Source organism: Trichosurus vulpecula, chromosome 4 (assembly GCF_011100635.1).
Source record: "Trichosurus vulpecula isolate mTriVul1 chromosome 4, mTriVul1.pri, whole genome shotgun sequence".
In the NCBI taxonomy this organism is placed as follows: Eukaryota; Metazoa; Chordata; class Mammalia; order Diprotodontia; family Phalangeridae; genus Trichosurus; species Trichosurus vulpecula.
Window position 1 is genome coordinate 46,077,035 of NC_050576.1, and position 21,255 is coordinate 46,098,289.

Below are 21,255 nucleotides of genomic sequence, written 5' to 3' on the forward strand. Positions count from 1 at the left end.
GCTCCAGAAAGTTGTACCGGGAGAGTGAGTGGAGCCATAAAGAAAAAGAATGACACTCTCATCCAGGAACAATGGCAGAGCTGAACTGGTCTTGGTCCTGAAACTGGAGGGGGTGAGGATGTATAGCACACAGCCAGAGAGAAGACGGCGAAGCAAATCCCGGTGGGGGTTGGAGAGGCCATCACTATTAGGAAAAGCAGAACTGCAAGGCAAAAGTTCCTCTAGACTTCAGCTTGATCTCTGGAATGGTGAGCAAGACAGGTAGAGAGAGGTGTGGAGGAGGTGGTGGGAAGGGAAAGATTTGAAGATTGTGGGTCTTATTTAAGTTGTTCTGTTCAGTTATCAGCATGACATCATTCACAACTGGAGCATCTGAAGGACCTCAACATCCAAAGGGAAATCCCTTTTCCACTTGGATTTCAAGCTGGACTTCTACGGTAACAACAAACACCTGTAGCAAGCTCACATCTGTTTTATGCTTTGCTCAATATTCATAATCAGAGGATTCGGCAAAGTTATTTGTTGTATGTTTCAGACATTTTTATGATTTTAACATGCACGGAAGACTGATCAACCAAATCAAATGTTTTGTTTTTAACAGTCAACAAACAAGCACTCTGGGATATTTTATTCTCTGAAGTTTTCAGTCGAAAGTGTTAACTATAAAGACACAGTCTACCAAGCCACCAGCCTGTGTCTTCTTCCCAGAGACCTCCTACTCAAACCCAGAGCTAGGTTCGCTGGGCCTCTGTTTTCATGCCAAGACCTTCCTTGTCCAGTACTCTGGATGCCTTTCTTGGATCAGACCCACTCCACTTCAGACCCACTCCAAATTGCCAGCTCCTGCCACCTGGACTCCACCAGGTTTTATCTTTCCCTGCCCCCGCCTGTTGTGATGAGAGCCTTCTAGAGCTCACAGGACACATCACTACTAGCTGCCACAAGGCTGGACATTGAGGAAAGGCCTTGAAAAATCTCATCGCCTGTCTCCCTACCTAGGGACTGCTCTTCGGTCACTGATAATCAGTTTTATCATGGCTATCTGCTACATTTTCTTCTATGTTTTACAAGAACTATGAAGTAGAGTCTAAATGTATAGCATGATGGAGGTGCTATGATGCAATGATGGGGGAAATTGTTATAGAAAATTTAGCTTGTCTTTTCCATATTTGGTCTGCTTGATGTACTTGTTTCATTTAAAAATACTTGTAGTTGCCTTCTGCAAGCTCATTTTCTCTGCCTGCTTCTTACTGTTTTCTGAGACGGTACTGTTCATCACCAATCTGTTAGTATCTCCATCACCGTCACAGGTATCACAATGCTGCCGCTGCTGACAGCAGGTTCACACACAGCCTTGGAATCAACCTGGATTCTTTCCTCTCCTTCAGCTGGCCAACCACCAGGTGCCAAGTTTTATCCATTCTACTTTCACAAGATCTTTGAGTGGGAGCACTAGATGTGGGGTCCATAGATCTGGGTTTGAATTCTGGTACTGTTGGTTATTTAACCTCAGAAAGCCTTGGGTATAAAGGAAGAAGTTCTCTCTTCCAGCTATAAACCTATAATTATGATCTTTTCCCCATATATACCACCACCACTGAAGTGCAGGCTCTTGTCACCTCTTATTTGTAATAGCTTCCTAACTAACCCCCGCTTTAGATTTCTCTACTTTCCAATCCATCACCCACAAAGCTGGCAAATTCATGTTCCTAAAGTACAGGTGCCATCATGGTGCCACCATGCTCAAGAACTTGCAGCAGCTCATCAGAAGGCAAACTCCTCTGTTTGGCAACTAATGCCCTTCATAAACTGGCACAGGCCTTCCTTGCAGACTTATTTCTCAACACTTCTCATCACCTCTATGTTCCAACCAAATTGGCCTCCATCTAAGGCAGGGCTGTCCAAAATACAGCCCATGGGGGTGGGGTGGAAGGGTGGGAGGGATGTGCCCCAAGTGTGATTTATGTGGCCCGCCTACAAGCATAGAAATTTACATAAATGCTTTAGTAAAGGAAGCCAAGCTACCGCAGAACTCTCACTAAAATGGCAAATCAAACTATATTGTCTATTGTTTCAACAAAAACCTGAAGTTAGACAGCCCTGGTCTATGGCATTCCAATGCCTAGCTCCATGTCAAATCACTCCTTCCCAGAATGCTTCCCTCTCAGTACCTCTCTGGTGGCCTCTTCCAGACTCAGCTCAAAGCCATTCCCCAAGATCCTTCCTGATCTCCCAGTTGTTATTGCTCCCCCTCACCCCCAAATTATTTTCCATTTACTTCTCTGTGTTCATGTTGTAGCCTTCAAGGAGAGGGTAAAATCCATGAGGCAGAATGGACAGTGTGATCTCTGACGTCCTAGCATCTAATCTGAACACAGAATGTACCATGGAACAAAAACTTCTTCTGAAGACCTTTGAAAATGAGTTTGTAAACCCAATGTCAATTGCTGTCTTTCTCTATTCGGCAAGGAAATCAAATGTCCACTGGCTGCAGCAGATTCTAGCCCCTTCCATCCTCCCTGTCATTGCAATTATTTTATATCACAAACTTCCTTCAGAAATGGCATTAGTTCCAATGTCTGTCCCTTTACCTTTTTAAAACAACAATAGCTTGTTTAAATAAGTCAAGTTGGTAATGTTTTAATTGTACAGTTAAATGATATCATTTCTACACTTTTTTCTAACTTGACACTAGCTTTGATCTTTGCTTTAACAAGTCAATTATCTGACTGTATGCAGAGAGCTAACTTGGAGATGACTCACATGAATAACCAATCGTTTCCTATGAGAGTCAATTTCACTTTTTTTTGGAGTGATCTTATTTAGTGGCTGTCACGTCTACCTCCAGACTCTTCATAGTGAAAATATTCATTAGTTCATTTGTGTTTATATTTTAACAAATGATACTAATGAGTGAATTATATGTCTGCTTTGAGAATCTGATAACCAGGTTGGTTATGAAAGCGACTAATTCTTTGGACAGAGCAATTCTCAAAAGACTAAGTTAAAGAGGCAACTGTGATCTGCTCAGACAGTGTCCACATGGAAACCGATGTATTTCTTGAAATTCAAGTTGATACTTTGAAAAGTTGCCTGTAATACTTCTGATCACATTCTACCCCCCAACTAACTTTGATTAATTTTCAGATCCTTCCTCCTTTTTAGATTCTATAACTTCCTCAGCTTCCACAGGTTCAAACTGTCACCTCTATGCAGATGGCTCCCAGATCCGTATTATCCAGCTCTAATCTCTCACCTGGGCTTCACCAATCTGCCTATTTGAGATCTCAAACTGAATGTTCCACAGGCATCTCAAATTACTCTCATCTTAGTTCAGACCCTTCCCTGGAATAGTGAAATATTATCTTTCTGGCTGGTCTCCCTGCCTTCAGTCTCTCTCAATTCCATCCACGGCCCCTTATGGGTGTGTGTGAAGGAAATAACTATTATTATAATGCCTACTATGTGCAAGGCACTGTGCTAAGCACTCTGCAAATATCTACTCTTCATAATAACTTTGCAGATTAGTGCTACATTATTATCACCATTTTACAGATAAGGAAACTGAGGCAAACTGAGATGAAGGTGATTTACCTAAGGTCACACAAGCTAGTAAGTGTTTGAGGCCAGATTTCAACTCAGGTCTTCCTAACAGCAGGACCAGCACTTTAATCACCTAGCTGCCTTATTACCATTCAGGTTCAAATAAAAACAACTCTGGCATTTAAAATGTCGGACAAGCTGGCCTCTTCCTATCTTTCCACTCCACATTTCTCTACTCTATCCACAGTGGACTGCTTGCTATTCCTCATACTAGCTAGCCCTTGTCCCGTATCTGTGAGTCTGCCCTGGTTGTGCTTCATGCCTAACCTAGGGGCTCCTCCCTTCTACTGGTTTTTATTTCCAGAGGGACTCAATTCAAGCACTGCTTTCTGTAGAAGTCCTTCCCTGGTTCCACTGGGATTCCAGGCCTTTCTCTCCCAGGTTACTTTGAGTCTGTTGTATATGTGTCTAGAATCTATCCATCCATCTATCCACCCACCCACCCATCCATCCATCCACGCTGTCTCTCCTATTAGAATGCAAGATACTTCAGGAAAAGAATTGGTTTGCTTGTCTTTGTATCCCCATGCTCAGCATAATACTACATTGTGGACCCTTAATAAACGCTTGTTGATCGCCTATCTAAAATCTTGTGGGAGGAAAAAAGGGTCCTAAAATTAGTCAAAACTTCTTTTAAGAATTCAAAAATATTTTACATTTACCATTTCAATAAAAAGTTGTTTTTCTGATAAAAATGTTACTAAATATAAGTCCCAAGTTGAAAATTAATCATTTTCAAAAGATATCAACCCCAAAATATGTTAAAGTGACACCTGCATGGGCAGTATTATTACACATACCTTGACACCTTTCAAATCTTTTAAACTATTTTTTTGAGTTTTAAAACTTTCTATTGTAGACCTTCGAACTAGTGGTGACACACACAGTTTTGCTTCCGTACAGCCAAAATTCAACAGGATTTCCTCTTGGATATTTTATACTTAAGAAACAAATTAAATGAAGGCCTCAGACATGGAGCCTAACGGTCTGGCACTGGGCATGCTTAACTGAAAGAGTATCATGTTTTCCCACTCAATTATCAGCTTCTATTTGAGAAAAAGTCTTATCTAAGTAGACAATGCAGCAAAAGCATATACTTATTGTACCTTAGACTCACAGTCATCCACAACATGGGACACTACTGATTCATTTGATCCTGGCTTCCAACACAGGTTTCAGTTCACTGTGAATCTTTATTCCTTAGACTTTATATTAAGAACTCTAGTTAAGGTTTAACTCCTCTGGCCACACATAAGCCATCTCAGTCATGTGGGACAGGCACTTGACTCAGGTGTAACTTTTACAAATTTTGGAATTGATATAGTTTGAAAATGATTATTTTCAATTTGTATATCTTTATTTTGGGACTTATATTTAGTAAAATTTTATCAGAAAAAATAAGTTTTTACTGAAATATCAGATTTTTAAAAGTTTTTGAATTCTTAAAAGAAGTTTTGACTATTTTGGGGGGCTATTTTTTCCTCCCACAAGATTACAGATAATCAGGCATTAACCACTACTATGGTTACTGAAAACTTTCCCATCTCCTACCACCACACTGTCTTTCCCTATTTGCTGATACTGACGGGGAAAAGGATCAGGCTTTCAAAATTTACTTGAATGTTCATAGACCTTTGTATCTCTTCCAAGGAAAAGAACATCTATCCATCTGATAATCTCTCCATCTATTCCTCTTCACATGACAACCTTACTCTTAATCCCTTCTTCTATAAACATATTTAAATTTATTCTCAAATCAAACACTTTCACACAGAGGATTAAAAACAAGCCATTTTCTAAAAGACTTTATACTAAATTAGACAACTGATTTTAAAAATATGTTTAAGCAACATTTTAAAAATACAAATTGAAACTAGTTTCACCACAATGGCTTCACACAGTAAAAGATCAAACTACAAAATCAAGTCAAGGATTTTCTACCAAACACAAACTCTCTAATGATATAACTGCATAACAAAACGTTTAACGGCAAACATGGCATTAAAAGACAAACATATCTCTCAACTGTAAGAAATGGGTTTTATTTGATTTTGAGAATAAAAATTTAATATCCCAATTCATAAGAGGCCACATCCCAGAATCTGGAAGACCTGCGTTTGAGTTCTGCCTTTGACTCATCCAGGCTGTGTGATCCTGAGCAAGTGACTGAACCTCTCATTGAAACACTCTAGGACCATTAAGTCAGAGAACATCTGCTGATCTACATGAGTAGAGGGTGTCTTCTCACCCAAGAATTCGTTATGCCAATGATATCAAAGTCCAGATGCAAAGACAAAAAGAGTCTTAAATCTCAACACATAATACAATTTTAAGTACATAATAATCAGGCCTCAAAAAATTCTACAAGTGACATCAAAAAGTGAATGCAAACACAAAACACTATACGCTTTTAGAAAACAGAAATTATGTTCTATAGCTAAGTCAACAATGAATAAATATTAAAATATCAAATACAACAATCTGAATAATTGGGTCAACTGAATACCTTCAAAAGCATTTTGGTTTTAAAACTGAGAGGGAGCAGAGTGAAATAAAACAAGAAGAGTACTATTCTAGGGTCAAATCAAATTTCCCAAACCTATCAGCTATGTGACAACAAGCAAGTCTCTTTGTCTGCGCCTCAGTTTCCTCCTCTGTAAAGTGAGGGTTATATCACCTGCAAGAACTACCTCACAGAGCTGTGAAAATCAGTTAAGATAATTTAACCAAAAGTGCTTTGTAAAAATAAATAGCAGTATATACATGTAAACTGACACCTAATAAATAAAACACAAGGTATGGCTACCCAATCTTATGTAAAATTTCTAAAATTACCTCTTCATCATTAGGGTCGACTATCGTCTCATCATAAACTCTCTGGTTTTCGATGGTCTTGGGCACTGGTTTTGGTGGTGCCTAGATTAAAAAAAAAGTATTGATTTTCAAGTATTAGACACACTTCACACGCACATTTTTGTAAAACTAATTTTGAGAGTCAAGGCAATTTAAATATGAAAGCAGTCCCCAAAAGAAAAACCCTATTATAGCCTTACTTTTAATTCCTCACTAGACTAAGAAGCAAAATCCCCAAATAAGATATATTTTCTCTTCTTTATGGCAGCAAAACCTCTAGCAGAAATATTAACAAAAATGGAAATGATCAAAGCTTGGCAGCAACGCTGTGGGAAAAAAACTACACTGGGATCTGGAGAACTAATCACCAATAAGGTAAAACAAAAGGGGAAAGCAAGGAGGAAAATCCTGTGTAACTAACATCAGTGACACAAGTTTGCCATAAGAAACACACAAACAACTGAAAAAAGACACGTAGACAACATCCAGATTCCAGGGGATTTGTAATCACAGGCCCATTTACCAAGTAACTAGTAACTTAGCCTCCCCAGGTCTCAGTTTATTCATCTGTAAAATGAGGGCGTTAGAACACGCAATCTCTAAATTTCTTTTCAGTTCAATACCTATCATCCCATCCCCTCCTGTCTTTTCTGAAATGTTGTCCTAACCCTTCTTTCTAACATACTTTGAAATTCTCCCCTTCAATTGGCTTCTTCTCCACAGACAACAAATACGTGCAGGTCTCTCCATCCTTTAAGCAAAAAAAAAAAAGCTTCTCCTTGACTCTGTCTCTTCATTCTATTGTTTTGCTCTCCTCCCTCATATTCAAACCACTAGAACAAAATTCTTAAACTTTTCTTGTGTCATGGACTCCTTGGACAGTAGTCTGGTGAAGCCTAAAGACCCCTATGCTGAATCATGTTGCTAAATGCATAAAATAAAACTCAAGGCATTATGAAGGAAATGTTGAAATACAGTGACCAAAATATTTAAAAAACAAGGGTACAGATCACCAGGTTAAGAATTCCTGCTCTCAAAAGAGCAGTCTATGCTGACTGCCTTCACTCTCAAACTTAATATATCCAAAACAGAGTTCATTATCTCCTCCCTCCTCTCCAAAACATTCCTCTTTCAAATTTCATTGCCGTTGAGGGTACCACCATCCTCTTGCTCATCCAGGTTTGAAACCTTGGCTGTCATCCCTGAATCCTCACTCTTACTCTCCCCACATATCCAACCAGCTGCCAGATTTGTCATTTCTACCTTCACAACCTCTTTCATATGTTCTCTTATCTCTACTCATACATTTACCGCACTAGTTCAAGACCTATCACTTCCTGCCTGAACTATTTTGGAATTCTTCTAATTGGTATCCTTGTCTCAAGTCTCTCCTCATTCCAATCATTCCTCCTTTTGGTAGCTACATGCTACCAAAGGTTGAGTTTGACCACCTTACCCCGATCAATATTTCCTGTTTTCTCTAAAATGAGATGGTACTGTACCATTGGCATTTCAGACTTTTCAAATCTGGCCCCTCCCTAACCTGCCCGTCTTCTCACTCTGGACTCCCATCCCACACACCACGACCCAGCCATGCTGGCTTAGCCTACTTGCTGTAGAGTCAATCATGACATGGCTGCACTTCTATCTCTGGGCCTTTTCACACACTGTCCACCATCGCTAGGATGCTTTTACACTCCACCTCCACTTCCTGACGTTGCCAGATTCATTCAAGGCTCAGCTCAAGTGCTACCTTCTGTGGGAGGATTCTCAGTCTGCACCCCCCCCCCGGGTCACTTGAGCCTCCCCACTCTAAGGATACCTTTCTTTTACTCTGTAAGCATCTGGTACAACTTTATTAACATGTCTCTCCTATTAGAATGTAAGCTCTTTGAGGGCAGTGATCTATTTTTGCCTTTCTTTGTATCCCAACTGCACAGCACAGTACTTGGCACATAGTAAGAGCTTAATAAATGTTTGCTGATTAACTTCATCTTCACCCATTCATTCCTTAGGTCCTTACAAACTGCCTTCTGCCCTACCCTTCTACTACAACTGCTCTCCTTCAGTGTGACCCAATCAAACAGAATGTCCTTTAGGAAAGGAGTGTGGGGGGGGGGGGGGGCGGAGTCCTCATTCTCCTTGACCTTCCCAGGGAATTAACCATGATACTTCTATATCCTCTTTCCTATATGACCTCTGACTCCTTCACTCCTTCACTGGCTCTCAAGAAGCATTGTTAAGTACCCACTAATGTGCCAGACACTGTGCTAAGGGCAGGGGATATAAAGAAAGGCAAAACAAAACAAAACAAAACCCAGTTCCTACCCTCAAGTAGCTCAGAGTCAAATGGATGGAGATAATTTGCAAATAATTGCTACAAACAAGATATATACAACAGGATAAATTGGAAGTAATCTCAAAGGGAATGCATCAGCATAACAGGGACACTGGTAAAGGCTTTTTTTGCCTTGCATTCATTCCTTTGAAGTTCAGTCCTTCTAGCTTCTTCTCTCTATATATATCTCCATCCAGACATGACTTTTCCCCTGAGCTCCAGTCCCATATTTCTAACTGCCTGTTAAGGAGCTCTTCTTGGTGCCTCATTTTTAACATGCCCCAAACTGAACTTTCTTTCTTCCCCAAGCCTGTCCTCCCACAAGTGTCTCTATTTCACTGTCCATCTCCTCCCAGTCACCTAGGCTGAAAACCTCTTGGGTCATTTTAAAATTTCCCTTTTCCTCCTCCACATTCTATCAGTTGCCAAGTACTAATATTTTGTGCACCTGCCCCCTCTTCTCTACAGTCGCCATAATCAGGTCTTCGGGTCCTCAACCCTTCTTACCCCAACCACTGTCTTAGCTGGCCTTCCTGCTCCTTGCCTGTCCCCTCTTCAGTGCATTCTTCCCCTGCAGCCTGCACACACCAACTTTCAGTGTACCTCTCAGATACTGGCACTCCTTCACTCAAAAACCTTCAATGACTCCCCATTGCTTACTAAATTTCTAGCTTTCTCCCAATAGAGCAACATGCACACAGCAGATGCTAATAAATGTTGAATTTAATGGAATAAAATATAAACTTCTTATCCTGGCAAAAAGATATCTGGCCCCACCATAGCCTGATTCCAAAGACTGATTCCACCTTCTATCTTTATCTCATATTACTCCTCCTTCGAATACTCTACATTCAAACCAAAATTGACTACTTCCTACCCCCCTCTTTCTATCTTCACATTCTGAAGTAAATTAATGTTGTTCCCATTCCTGGAATGCATTCCTCCACTTCTCTCCCATTTTCATCTTTTGAGATCTGGCACTTCTGGCAGCACTACCAAATCTCAAATCCATACTATAAAGCAGCAATCCTCAAAACTATCTGATGATGATTAAAACTAGACAAGGAGGAAATAGAAATTAATTGATCTCAATAACCAAGTGTACAAAAAAAACCTGAAAATGAAAATTGCTTGAGAAAGCTCTCCCTACCTGATAAGAACTGTAAGGAAAAACAGAAAAGTAGAGTTTGGCAGAAATTAGGTTTATACTAGTGTATCTTATACTTACACCACATATACATACACACACACACTTATATCACCATATACTTATACTACAATTTCAAAATGGATGTGCAACCTAAATATACCAAGTCAATACCATATGATGATTAGAAGAGAACCATACCATGAAACTTTCACAAATATGGCTGGGGGATGGTTCTTAACCAAACAAAATATAAAATAGGTGATTTTGGTTACATGAAATTGAAAGGCTTTTGCATAAACACTATCAATGCTACTAGGGTAAACAGAAGCTGTACGCTGGGGAAAACGTTTGCATCAAATATTTTTATAAGTGTCTGATATCTAAGATCTATAAGGAAATAAATATTATGATACCAAAAGCCGGTCCCTAGTGGGTAAGTGGTTAAGGAGTTCTTAAAAGAAACTGTAACCTATTAACAACCATGTGAAAAATTCTCCAAACGACTAACAATAAAAGACTGCAAATCAAAACAATTCTGAGGTTTCACCTTATGCTCAGCAAATTGGTAAAAATGACAAAAGATGGGAATAGTTCATGTTAAAGTAGATATGAAAAGACTGACACATTAATATGCTGTTAGCAGAGCTATAAACTGGTCCAACTCTTCTGAAAAGCAATTTGGAATTATATAAAAAAGTAACTAAAATGTCCTTTGACCCAAAGATACCACTGTAAGGCATATACCCCAAGGAGGTCAAAGACAAGGTTCTCATCCATATACAACACGATAGTCAGAGCAGCATGCTTGTGATAGCAAAAACTGAGAAACAAGCAGGCCCATAGTTTGAGAAATGGCTAAAAACCATTGTGGAGTATATGAATGCAATAGACTATCACTGCTTTGTAAGAAATCACCATTATGAATACTTCAGAAGCATGGGTGAACATACGAACTAATGGGGTGAAATAAGCAGATTCACAACAATCACAACAAATGGAAAGAACAAAACCTCCAACATGAGCACTGTCCTTTTAGGGACCAAGTTTGTACCTAAAGAAGGTATAAGAAAGTGTACTGCCGGCTCCCCCATTTCTCTACAAAGCTGGGTGCCACGAGCATGGATGGGGTACTACGTGCACTGCCGGGATGCGGTAATGCTCGTTTAACATGCCCTTCTCCCTCCACTCTCTTGTCCTTCAGTTTATCTCCAAGCACTGTCGGGATGAGCTTTTGTATGCAGAGATCTGGTCACATCATTCTGCAGCCTGAAAATCTTCAATGAACTATGGACTAATGAGTAAAATTCAAACTCGTTTGCCAGGTAGTCCAAGCCTTCTACAGTCTAGTTCTACCTTGTCTTTCCTGTCTTTCCTATGTGCCTCAGGTTTTTGTGAGAAGTGCTTTGCAACCACAAAGGGAGAGAAACATGTATTAGCATTTTTATTACTTCAGAGAATTTCTCTCTATGCATTCCATTCTATAGCTAAATAAGACTGTCTGCCAAACACATGAGGAACTTTCCCACTATGATATTCAATGTCAGAATAGTCTTTACCTCCCTCCTCAATTGTTGAACTCCTACCTGCATTTTTTAAGCTGAAATCAAAAGCCATCACTTGTACCAAGTCTTCCCTGATCCACACTGTAGACCTCTCCCCTTAAATATCACATATGACTTTATTTTGTACCTGCTCTAATTACTATATCTATCAGGCAGTTGCTTGTTTTGATTTCTTCCCCTCCTCTAGACTATAAACTTTAAGAGGTATCACATCTATTAATTTTGTAGCTCCCCCAGTGGCCACATTTATTTAGTTCCTATTGTGTTCATAACAATATGTATTCAGTCTGTTGAGTTATTTCTGAGCGCACAAAACAGAAATCACAAAAAGTTAAATTTACCTTATCTCCAAGTGCCTCTCTCTCTTTTTTAAGTTTTTTCTTAGCTGCCAATTTTTCCTAAAGGATAAAAAAAATAAAAATTATATCAGACGTGTACACTAAAAATTATTAAAGATTATTTAAATAAAGCCTTGAAAATCATTTAAAGCTGTCAATCACTATCTGCTATGAAGATACCTCTTAGCATTGTTTTTAAAATATAGATTTCAACTCAAAATAATGTCCATGTATACAAGGCAAAGCATTGTTTGACCCATCAAATGAAGATTTAACAGTAATCCTTTACCAATTATCTCCTTTCTTTGATTAAGCAACACCCACCTTTCCTTCATTAAAATTCTAAAACTCAAATCATTCATCAGTTGCCTATTATGGGCCAAGCATTTTCTTTTTTTCTCTTTACAAGTGCTTTTGTGCTCTTTTCCACTATGAGGGGCAACATGGTACAATGAAAGTGCTCTGGGCTTACAACCATTTGAAGCCCACCTCCAAACCTTACAAATTGGGTGACAAGGGCAAATGACTTGATCTCTCTGAGCCTTGGTTTCTCCCTCTGTAAAACAGGAATAATTGGCTATAAAACTCACTTCCCAGGGATGCTGTGAGGGTTAAATGAGATCATGTATGTAAAGCAATTTACAGATCTTGAAGTCCTATATAAACGTCTGGTGGTGGTGGGATGGTGAATCACAAAATTCCCTGCAGTAACCTTCTTTTGCTTTTAGTCAAAGTAGATAAAAATTCTGCAGAGCAGGCTTGGGATTCTAAATGTCACGAATTGTACTGTGCTTCTTAATTCATTGCTAACCTTTTTAGAACTAGCTTCGGCAGATTTTGCTGAAGGAGAGCACATCATAAAAGCAACATTTCAGTTTACTTTAAATTCTGTCCACATTTCACAGTGTCACGCACTTACCTAATGGGTAGCATAGGATCATAGATTTAGAGCAAGAAAAGGCCTTGGAATTCTAAGCCAGCCCCCTCATTCCATAACTAAGGAAGCTCAGTTTCAAGAGAGGTGGTAATCTGCCTACGGTCAAACAGGTTGTAAATGAAGGACCTAGGTCTCCACAGCCTTCAAATCTAGCACTTTTTCTGCTATAATCACCTACTATCTAAACGAATGCCTCTGATTAGACCCCTGCTTATAGTTCCTCCCCTCTCCAATCCATTCTCCACATAGCTGTTAGAAGAGGTTAAAAGCATAGGTATTAAAGCATAGATTATGTCCCATATCTATATTCTCTTCTCAACTAATACCTAGTACAGTGACTGACATCTAGTAGGCATTTAATAACTTGCTGATTGATGCCACACTCCTTCCTTCTGAAGCAGTTCAGACTCCCTGTGGCCTAGAGAAGCAAACACAAACTCCTCAGTCTAGCATTTAAGGTCCCATTCCACTTAGCTGTAGCCAATTTTTGCATGTTTACATCACATCCCAATCCAACCCAAAAATGTTTATTAAGTCCCTACTATGTAAAAGGTACTGTGCTAGAAACTAAAGATACAAAGACAAAATGAAAAGCCAGTGCCTGTCCTCAAGGAATACGCAGCATGGAATAGTGGATAAGAAGACCCCTGTTTGAATCCTGCCTCACACAATCCCTATCTGTGCAACCTCATAGCTATTGCTTTGAATGAGGTAAAAAGGGAGCACAGGCAGTAGGAGACAGCATACTAAAAACATATTTTCATGTGAGGAAATCAAGGAAGGAACTAAGAGGGGAAACACGGCAGAGAGAGAGCACCTAGGCTGATCTATGGAGTGACAAACAGAAGCTAATCTGTCATCAAAATACACTACATACCGCCTGGACAGAAAGCAAACAAATAAGGAATATGATAATAAGCCTGACACAAAGTCATGATATAGTAATGATGGGGGAAATTATCCACACATCTGCCGGAGTTATATATCTCTGCTGAAAGGAGAGCAGTTAAAAATCTCTCAACTCACCTTAATGATAATTACAACCTTCAAAAGAATGAAAAGCAAATCAATAAGGATGACGTTGACTATTCTGACCAATAGAGAAGAACTGGTTGCTAGGGTGGAAATAGTCGGCACCTTGCAAGGAAATGCCCACTACCATTTAGAGTTTATGACAGAGGAGAGGGCAGATAAGACATAGTTTGGCAAACACCCTAGCTTCTGGGGAAGTGGGTGAGAAAGAGTTCGGAGCAAGATTAGTTAGTACCTCGTAGACTAAAATTTGACAAGGGAATTCAGTTCAGGAGAGACGGGAAATTCTTACAACTTAAAGGGGAACAATTCCAATGAGGAAGAAAAATGGGAATTGTCTGTAGAACCTGATATGAATGTACAGAGAACTCACCAAGCAACTTAGACTTTAAAAAGATATATACAGAAGACAGAGGTGACAAAGGATGAACACAAATTTGGAGCAGAGTACCATAAAAATGGGGTCAGGAGTGCTAAATTTCTGAATAAGCTGAGGCTGGGGAGGAAAGCTAGGTCAACAAAAAGGTTTTTGTTTTTTGACGCTATAGTGAGGGAAAGAAAAGGATCAAAGAGGAAATAAGGCTGCTACTTTGGGCAGGCAGGATTATAATTTATGACGGAAAGAAGGCTTCTGAGCTCTCACTATGAGACTGTTTTCTCTGCCAAAGAAAATCACCTATGGACAGGCAAGAATGGGAACTAAAGTGTCTCACAGGGAGGTGACAGGAAGGGGATGGGGCAGCCAGGGGGCGCCATAGCGCACTGAGTGCCAGGCATGGAGTCAGGAAGACTCGTCTCTCTACGGTCCAATCTGGCCTACCTGTTTGACCCAGGGCAAGTCACTTAACTCTGTTTGCCTCAGTTTCCTCATCAATAAAATGTACTGGAGTAGAAAACGGCAAACCAATATCTCTGCCAAGAAAACTCCAAATGGGGTCACAAAGAATCGGGTACAACTGAACAACAAGGAGAAAAGGGATAAATAAGATAGTATTTATTGTTCTTGATTAATTGAAGTCACCTGCCCAAGAGATAATGGAAATAGAACTGGATTTGGAGTTAGAGAAGGGACGGGAGGTCTCCAGTAGAGCGTTTCAGGGATCTGTGTTTGGCCCTGTAACCTTTTTAATCAATGGCCTGGATAAAGGTATATGATATCTTTATCAAATTTGCAGAAGAAACACAGCTGTTAAGAGACAGCAAACAGTGGTTGAGAATCAGTAACCAAAAAGATCTTGCTAGACCAGCATACTGGTACTGAATAGGATTAAATTTAATGGGGTTCAATCGACCAACAAGAACTTATTAGGCATCTACTATTTGCCCCGCACTGTGATAGGAGCCTATAATATAAATACAATGAATGAAAAAATCCCCACTCTCAAGCTTATAGTCTGATGAATTTTAAATAAGAAGACGTATGCTTCAGGTTGAAAAAGAAAAGGAAAAAACCTCAAGATGGCAGGGGCATGGTTAGACGACAGTTCGTCTGAAAAAGATCTGGGGGTTTTAATGGCTGGAAAACTCAGTATTAGTCAACAATGTGATATGGCGACCAAAACCACTAATGCACTTCTGGGCTCTACTAAAAAGGAAGAGCTTCTAGAAAAAAAGTGATGGTCCTGCTGTAGCAATCCCCTCTGGTCAGGCCACACACACGTTTAGTTCTGGGCACCACATCTTAAGAAGAGCGCATAAACCGGAGCACCAAGAACCCAGCAGAATGGCGAAAGGCCTCCAATCCATGCCAAAGGGACCAGCTGAAAAACCTGGGGATTTTTAGTCTAGAAAGAGGCTTGAGGGTAGGGGAGATAGGACTCAACAACTGTCTCCAAGTACCTGAGAGGCTCTCACATGAAAGAAGAATTAAATTTGTTCTATTTGACAACAGAGAGCAGAGCGAAGGGCAAAAAGTAGTTGCTGAAAAGAGGCAAATCAGGATTGATGGTAGGAACATTTTTCTAACAATAAGAATAACTCAACAGCAGAATGCATTGTTTCAGAAGTGGTGGTACTAAATATCACCATCACAGGATACCTTCAATCAAAGACTAGCTAACCACTTGTCAGGTGACTTTATTTCAGTTGCTTTGATGGCCTCCCAGGTCCTTTCCAGTTCTAAAATTGGGATTCTGTAACTGTGAATCACAACCTGAGCCTCAGTTTCCTCATCTTAAAATAGGAGTAGTAATGCCTCCCACAAAGAGCTGTGGTGAGGATCAAATGAGAATATGTATAAAGCACTTTATAAACATTAGAGAGCTATATAATTGTCACCTATCATTTCCTCTGCTGGTGAAATATAACGCAAAGACAAGTATAAACATCATCATTTCAAGAAGGGAAAGGGTGTAGGATCAATGAAGTCTTCTGGAGGGTGACACAGACCAAGCCTTGAAGGAAGCCGGTGATCCCAAGAGGTAAGAATGGGGGGCATTCCAACTAGGGGAAGGGAAGAAGCATTTATATAGCACCTACTATGTGCTGGGCACTGTGCTAAGTATTTTCACAAATTTTATCTCACTTGATCTTCACAACAGCCCTGCAGGCAGGTGCTTCTAAAGAAAGCAAGGCAGACAGAAGTTAACCAGGATCACACAGCTAGTAAGTGTCTTCTGGATTCATGAGTCAGCAGTGCAGACACGGGCCACTAGCTGCCTCTGAGGGAGGAGTGAAAAAGCTAAAGATGGACAACAAATGAATAGAGGAGAGTAAATGTGATAGAAACCAGGAAAAGTAGGCTGGGGTCAAAGTGTAAAAGATCCTAGTGGCAACAGGGAGCCAGTGAACTTCTTTTGAGCAGGAGTGACAAAACATGGTTAGGAATATTTTAATAGCTATATTTCATATGAATTGAAGGGAGATTGAAAGCTGCGTACCCAATTAGAAGGCTGCTGCAAAAGTCCAGGGTAGAGGAGGGACTGAATTAGAGTGATGGCCACGTAAATGAATAAAACGGTTGAGATGTCATGGAGGTGAAATAGCCAAGACTTGCCAACTGATTGCATGTGGGATATATGGAAGGAGGAGAAGTAGAGTTACCTCAGACCTAGATGACTGCAATAGCCTTCTGGATGGTCTCCTTCCATCTGTCTCAAGTCTCTCCCCTCTCCAGGATACCCTTCACTCAAGTGACAAACTGACCTTCCTAAAGCAGTTTTAACACATTATTCCCCTATTCAAGAAATTCCAGCGGTTCCCTAATTCCTCTAGGATCAAACGTAAAATTCCATTAGGCTTTTTATACCTAACCGTCCTCTACACACTCTACAATCCAGCAACAGAGGCCTCCTTGTTGTTTCCCACAAAAGACACTCCAACTCCCAACTAAGTGCTTTCCATTGGCCATCCTCCCCAAGCCTGATGCTGGCTCTTCAACTCTCAGCTAAAATCCAACCTTTTACAATAAACCTTTCCCAGTGTGCCTCAGTGCTATTGCATCCCCTGAGACTATCTCCAATTTATCCCATGTATATCTTGTTGTATATAATTGCTTGCATGTGGTCTTCCCCATTAGACAGCATCCCTTGTTGTGGGCAGGGCCTATTTTTGCCTTTCTTTGTGTCTCCAGAGTGTAGCACTATGGCAGGTGCTTAATAAATGATTATTAAGATTACAAAACTAGGAAACTAAAAGGATGGAAGCACCCTATATAGAAATGGAGTCTTGGAGGAAGTTAGAGAGAAATCCCAGTTTTATTTTGATATTCAGATTTCAAGCTACCACCCAGACATTCAGTTGGAGATACCAACAGGAAGCTGGTGAAGTAGAGCTTGGAAGAGATAGAAGAGGTCTGACTATACAGAATTAGGTTAATATGCATAGATACAATTGAAATTGGTGCTCAGCAGAGGGGTACAAAAGTAAAACAGTGGTGGCCAACATGGGAATTTGTTTTGCTTAACTGCATTTTGGTTACAAGGTTTTTGTTTTTCTGTTTTGTTTTTTTTTTTCATCAGAGGAGGGAGAAGGAGGTAGGGACTGGGACTGGGGTCTACCAGCATCACCAAAAAACAGAACAGAAAGGCAGCCAGAAGAAATCATAAACAAGACAGCTTTGAAAAGTTACTTGTTCTACTTATTATAGACTTTAAAATAAATGTTACCTCTATTTAGCAGAGGTTCTCAGTTTCAGGTTCAATATTCTGTTCTCCAATGTACATGGAAAAGTGAAAATGAATCAGTCGCTGCCCTCAAGGCATTTATAATCTAGCCCAGTAAAGATATGTACATATGTGAGAAAAGCAAATCCTATATAACATTCAACTTCGTGTACAATCCTCTCCTCTCCTATAATGCTCATTTTAATTTGGTGTTTGCTAAAATTCATAATAAAAAAGAGTAAAACAGTTCCTGCCTTCATGAAGCTTATAATTTAGCCAGGGAAGATTTGTACATATAAATATGTATAAAACCAAGGATTCTAAGAGGTACAGGTAAGAAGGGAGTGAATTCCAGGCCTAGGAAACAGCCAATGTAGAAGTACAGAAATGTAGTATCTTGTATGATCAACAGTAAGAAAGCTAGTTTGACTGAAACACAGTCCACATGAAAGGGAATGAGGTATAATAGGACTGGGAAAAGTAGGTTGGGAAAGGCTTTAAACACCAAACAAAGGACTTCCTATTTGATCCCTGAAGTAACAGGCAGCCCCTGGAGTTTATCGAATTGGGGAGTAACAAAATCAGTCCCATCTTTGCCTCATTTGATTTTCACAAAGTACTGTGAGGCAAGTACAACAGACATTATCACCCTCTCCACTCTACAGAGGAGACAACTGAGGCTATCAGAATATTTACGTGTTGGAAAATGGATTTGAACCTAGCCACTGCCAAGTGAGAGTTGATACCTGAGGTGTAAGAAAACAGTTAGAAAGCACCTAGCTGCCCTGGATAAACCAAAGTCCTCTGGTCAGATGAACAGCATCCTCATTCTGAAACACCACACAAATTCGATTTGGAAGCACCATTAGTGATTACTGAAAGATCATGGAAAAAGGTGATGGTACAAGTTGGAAAAAGTCAAATGTTATCTCAATTCTCAAACAATGAAAAAGACAGAGTCTGAAAATTATAGGCTTCCTAAACTTGGCTTTGAATCCTGGGAAAATTCTAGAACAGATCATTAAAGAAATGGTCAGTGAACATGTAGGTCAGGAAGTAGTGATCAGAAGAACCAGCAAAGTTCCATCAAGTACAGGTCAGGCCACACCACACTCACTTCACTTTCTGACAGGGTTACTCAATGAGATGAGGCAACTGCTATGAACATAGCTTACCTTTACTGAAGCCAATACTTTAACAAAGTATCCTATACTATTCTAGTTGATGTAGAGTCATGAATCAGTTAATATTACAATCAAACGTATTTAGAATTGGTTAGATGTCTGCGGATTCCTGAGAGCAGTGGGTAATGGTTCACTGCTGAACTAACGGGAGGACTCCAATGGAAGAAAAGACTCCAGGGATCTGTGCCTGGCCCTGAAATGAATAAAGGCATACATGCCAAATATAATTATTATTGCTATTCCTAACATTTACATAATGCTTACTATGTGCCAGCCGCTGTACTATGCACTTTACAAATATTATCTCATTTGATCCTCACAACAACCCTTAGAGGTAGGTGCTTTTATTATCATTCCCATTTCACAGATGAGGAAACTGAGGCAAACCGAGGTTAAGTCGCTTGTCCAGGCCAAATCTGAATGCAGGTCTTCCTGACTCCAGGCCCAGCACTAAAATTATTGTTCCTCCTAGCACGCCTGTAAATAGTCTATTTGTCACATCTGAAGATAACACAAAGCTAGGAGGAAAAGGTAGCACCAAGAATGACAGACTTGGGACCCAAAACGATCTGGAGCTTTGGATTGAATCTAACAAATGAAATTCAACGGGGATAGCAGACACAGAGTTCTGCAAGTGAGCGACCAAAAACCAACTTCATAAACATGGGGGGGGGGTATAATTAGAGAGCAGTTATTCTGGGAGTTTCAGCAGACACAAAAGAAAGCTAATGCAGTCTTGGGCTGCGCTGACAAGAGCACAGCTTCCAGGAAGACAGAAGGTACACCCTTATCGGACCTCATTTGGAGGACCGTGCCCATTTCTTGGGTACCGCGGGTTAAGGACATTTGTAAGGGGCGAAATATCTAAAGGAGGACAGCTAAGTTGCCCAGTGGCAAGAGTGCTGGGCTTGGAATCAGGAAGACCCGAGTTCATATCCTGCCTGGGACTTACCAGACTCTGGGCAAGTAACTTAATCTCAGTCTGCCTCAGTTTCCTCTGCTGTAAAATGAACAGGGTTAACAATATCTCCTATCCTCCCAGGGTTGCTGGGAGGATCTAATGAGATGATCCTCGTAAAGGCTTGGCCCAGGGCCTGGCACAGAGCAGGCGCTGTATATATGGCAGCTATAGTAATTATTACTATTTTTATCCAGGACGGCGCCGGGCAGGCTCTAAATGCCGGGGTGCCGAGGGGAGAGAGGTGCTGACAGCGGTCCTCAAGCGCTTGAGGGGCCGTCACGAGGAGGTCCGAGCCCCGCGTCTGGGCACGCGGAGCGGGGCCTGGCGGTGACCGCAGTGTAGGAGAACGTGCCGGCTGGCACAGGCAGAACGGGGCCGGGGGGCTGGGGCCGAGGGCTCCGTCCGTCCGCCGAGGTAGGGGAAGACCGCGGGTGGGGGGAGGGGTGCCTGGAACCCCGCCGGCCGCCGCCCCCAGGGCCGGCCACGCACTACAGGCCACCCCCGGGCCTTGGGCAGAACGCCAGCCGCTGCCACCCAGCCCCGGGGAGAGTCGGCCTCCTCCGTCTTAAAGAGAAGAAGACCGAGGTCCCGAATGGTTCTCCCAGAATCATCCCGCCCCGCCCCGCCCCCTGGCCTCGGGCACCTTTCGCTGCTGCTGCTTCCAGCGCACGAACATGAAGTGGCGCCGCTGCTTGTTCTTGATCTCCGAGATGCTGAAACCCGGCGGGAAGGCCGCGGGCCGCGGCTGGGGCTGCTCCGGGGCCTCGTTCTCCGTCGCCCCATCCTCGGGGGCCTCCCGAGGGGCCTCGGCCGAAGCTTTCCGCTTCCCGCCCCGCCGGTCCTCGCCTCCGCCGCCAGCTTCCCCGCTGCGCACCATGCTTAGGCCTCCGGCCTGCGAACGGGCCCGACTGCACACACTTCCGCTTCCGGCTACTGCTGACATGAACTTCCGGGTCACCGACCTAGGGTCTGGGCTTTGGAGAAGAGAAGGGGGAGGAGGAGCAGAGGGGGCGGGGAAGAGAGGGAAAGGGAGGGGAGGGGGAGAGGAGAAAGAAGAGGGAGGAGGAAAGGGATAGGTGAAGGGGAAGAGAAAGAGCTAGAAAGAGGGAGAAGGAGAAGGAAGAGAGAGGGGGCAGAGAAGAGGGCTGGGAGGGGGAAGAGGGGAAATTAGGGAGAAGAAAGAGGAAAAAAGGA

At 41.5% G+C, this 21,255-nt stretch overlaps 1 protein-coding gene across 1 annotated transcript in view; it reads right to left on the bottom strand.

The window, feature by feature from the left end:
- Positions 1–20,989, bottom strand: part of RPF1 (ribosome production factor 1 homolog) — a 33,994-nt gene extending 13,005 nt beyond the window's left edge. The window contains exons 1-3 of the mRNA XM_036757891.1: positions 20,705–20,989; positions 11,848–11,904; positions 6,439–6,519 (exon numbers count right to left, since the gene is read on the bottom strand). Of these exons, the coding sequence (XP_036613786.1) occupies positions 6,439–6,519; positions 11,848–11,904; positions 20,705–20,938 (372 nt within the window). The 5' untranslated portion in view covers positions 20,939–20,989. The remainder of the gene's footprint in view (positions 1–6,438; positions 6,520–11,847; positions 11,905–20,704) is intronic.
- Between the last annotated feature and the right edge of the window lie 266 nt (positions 20,990–21,255).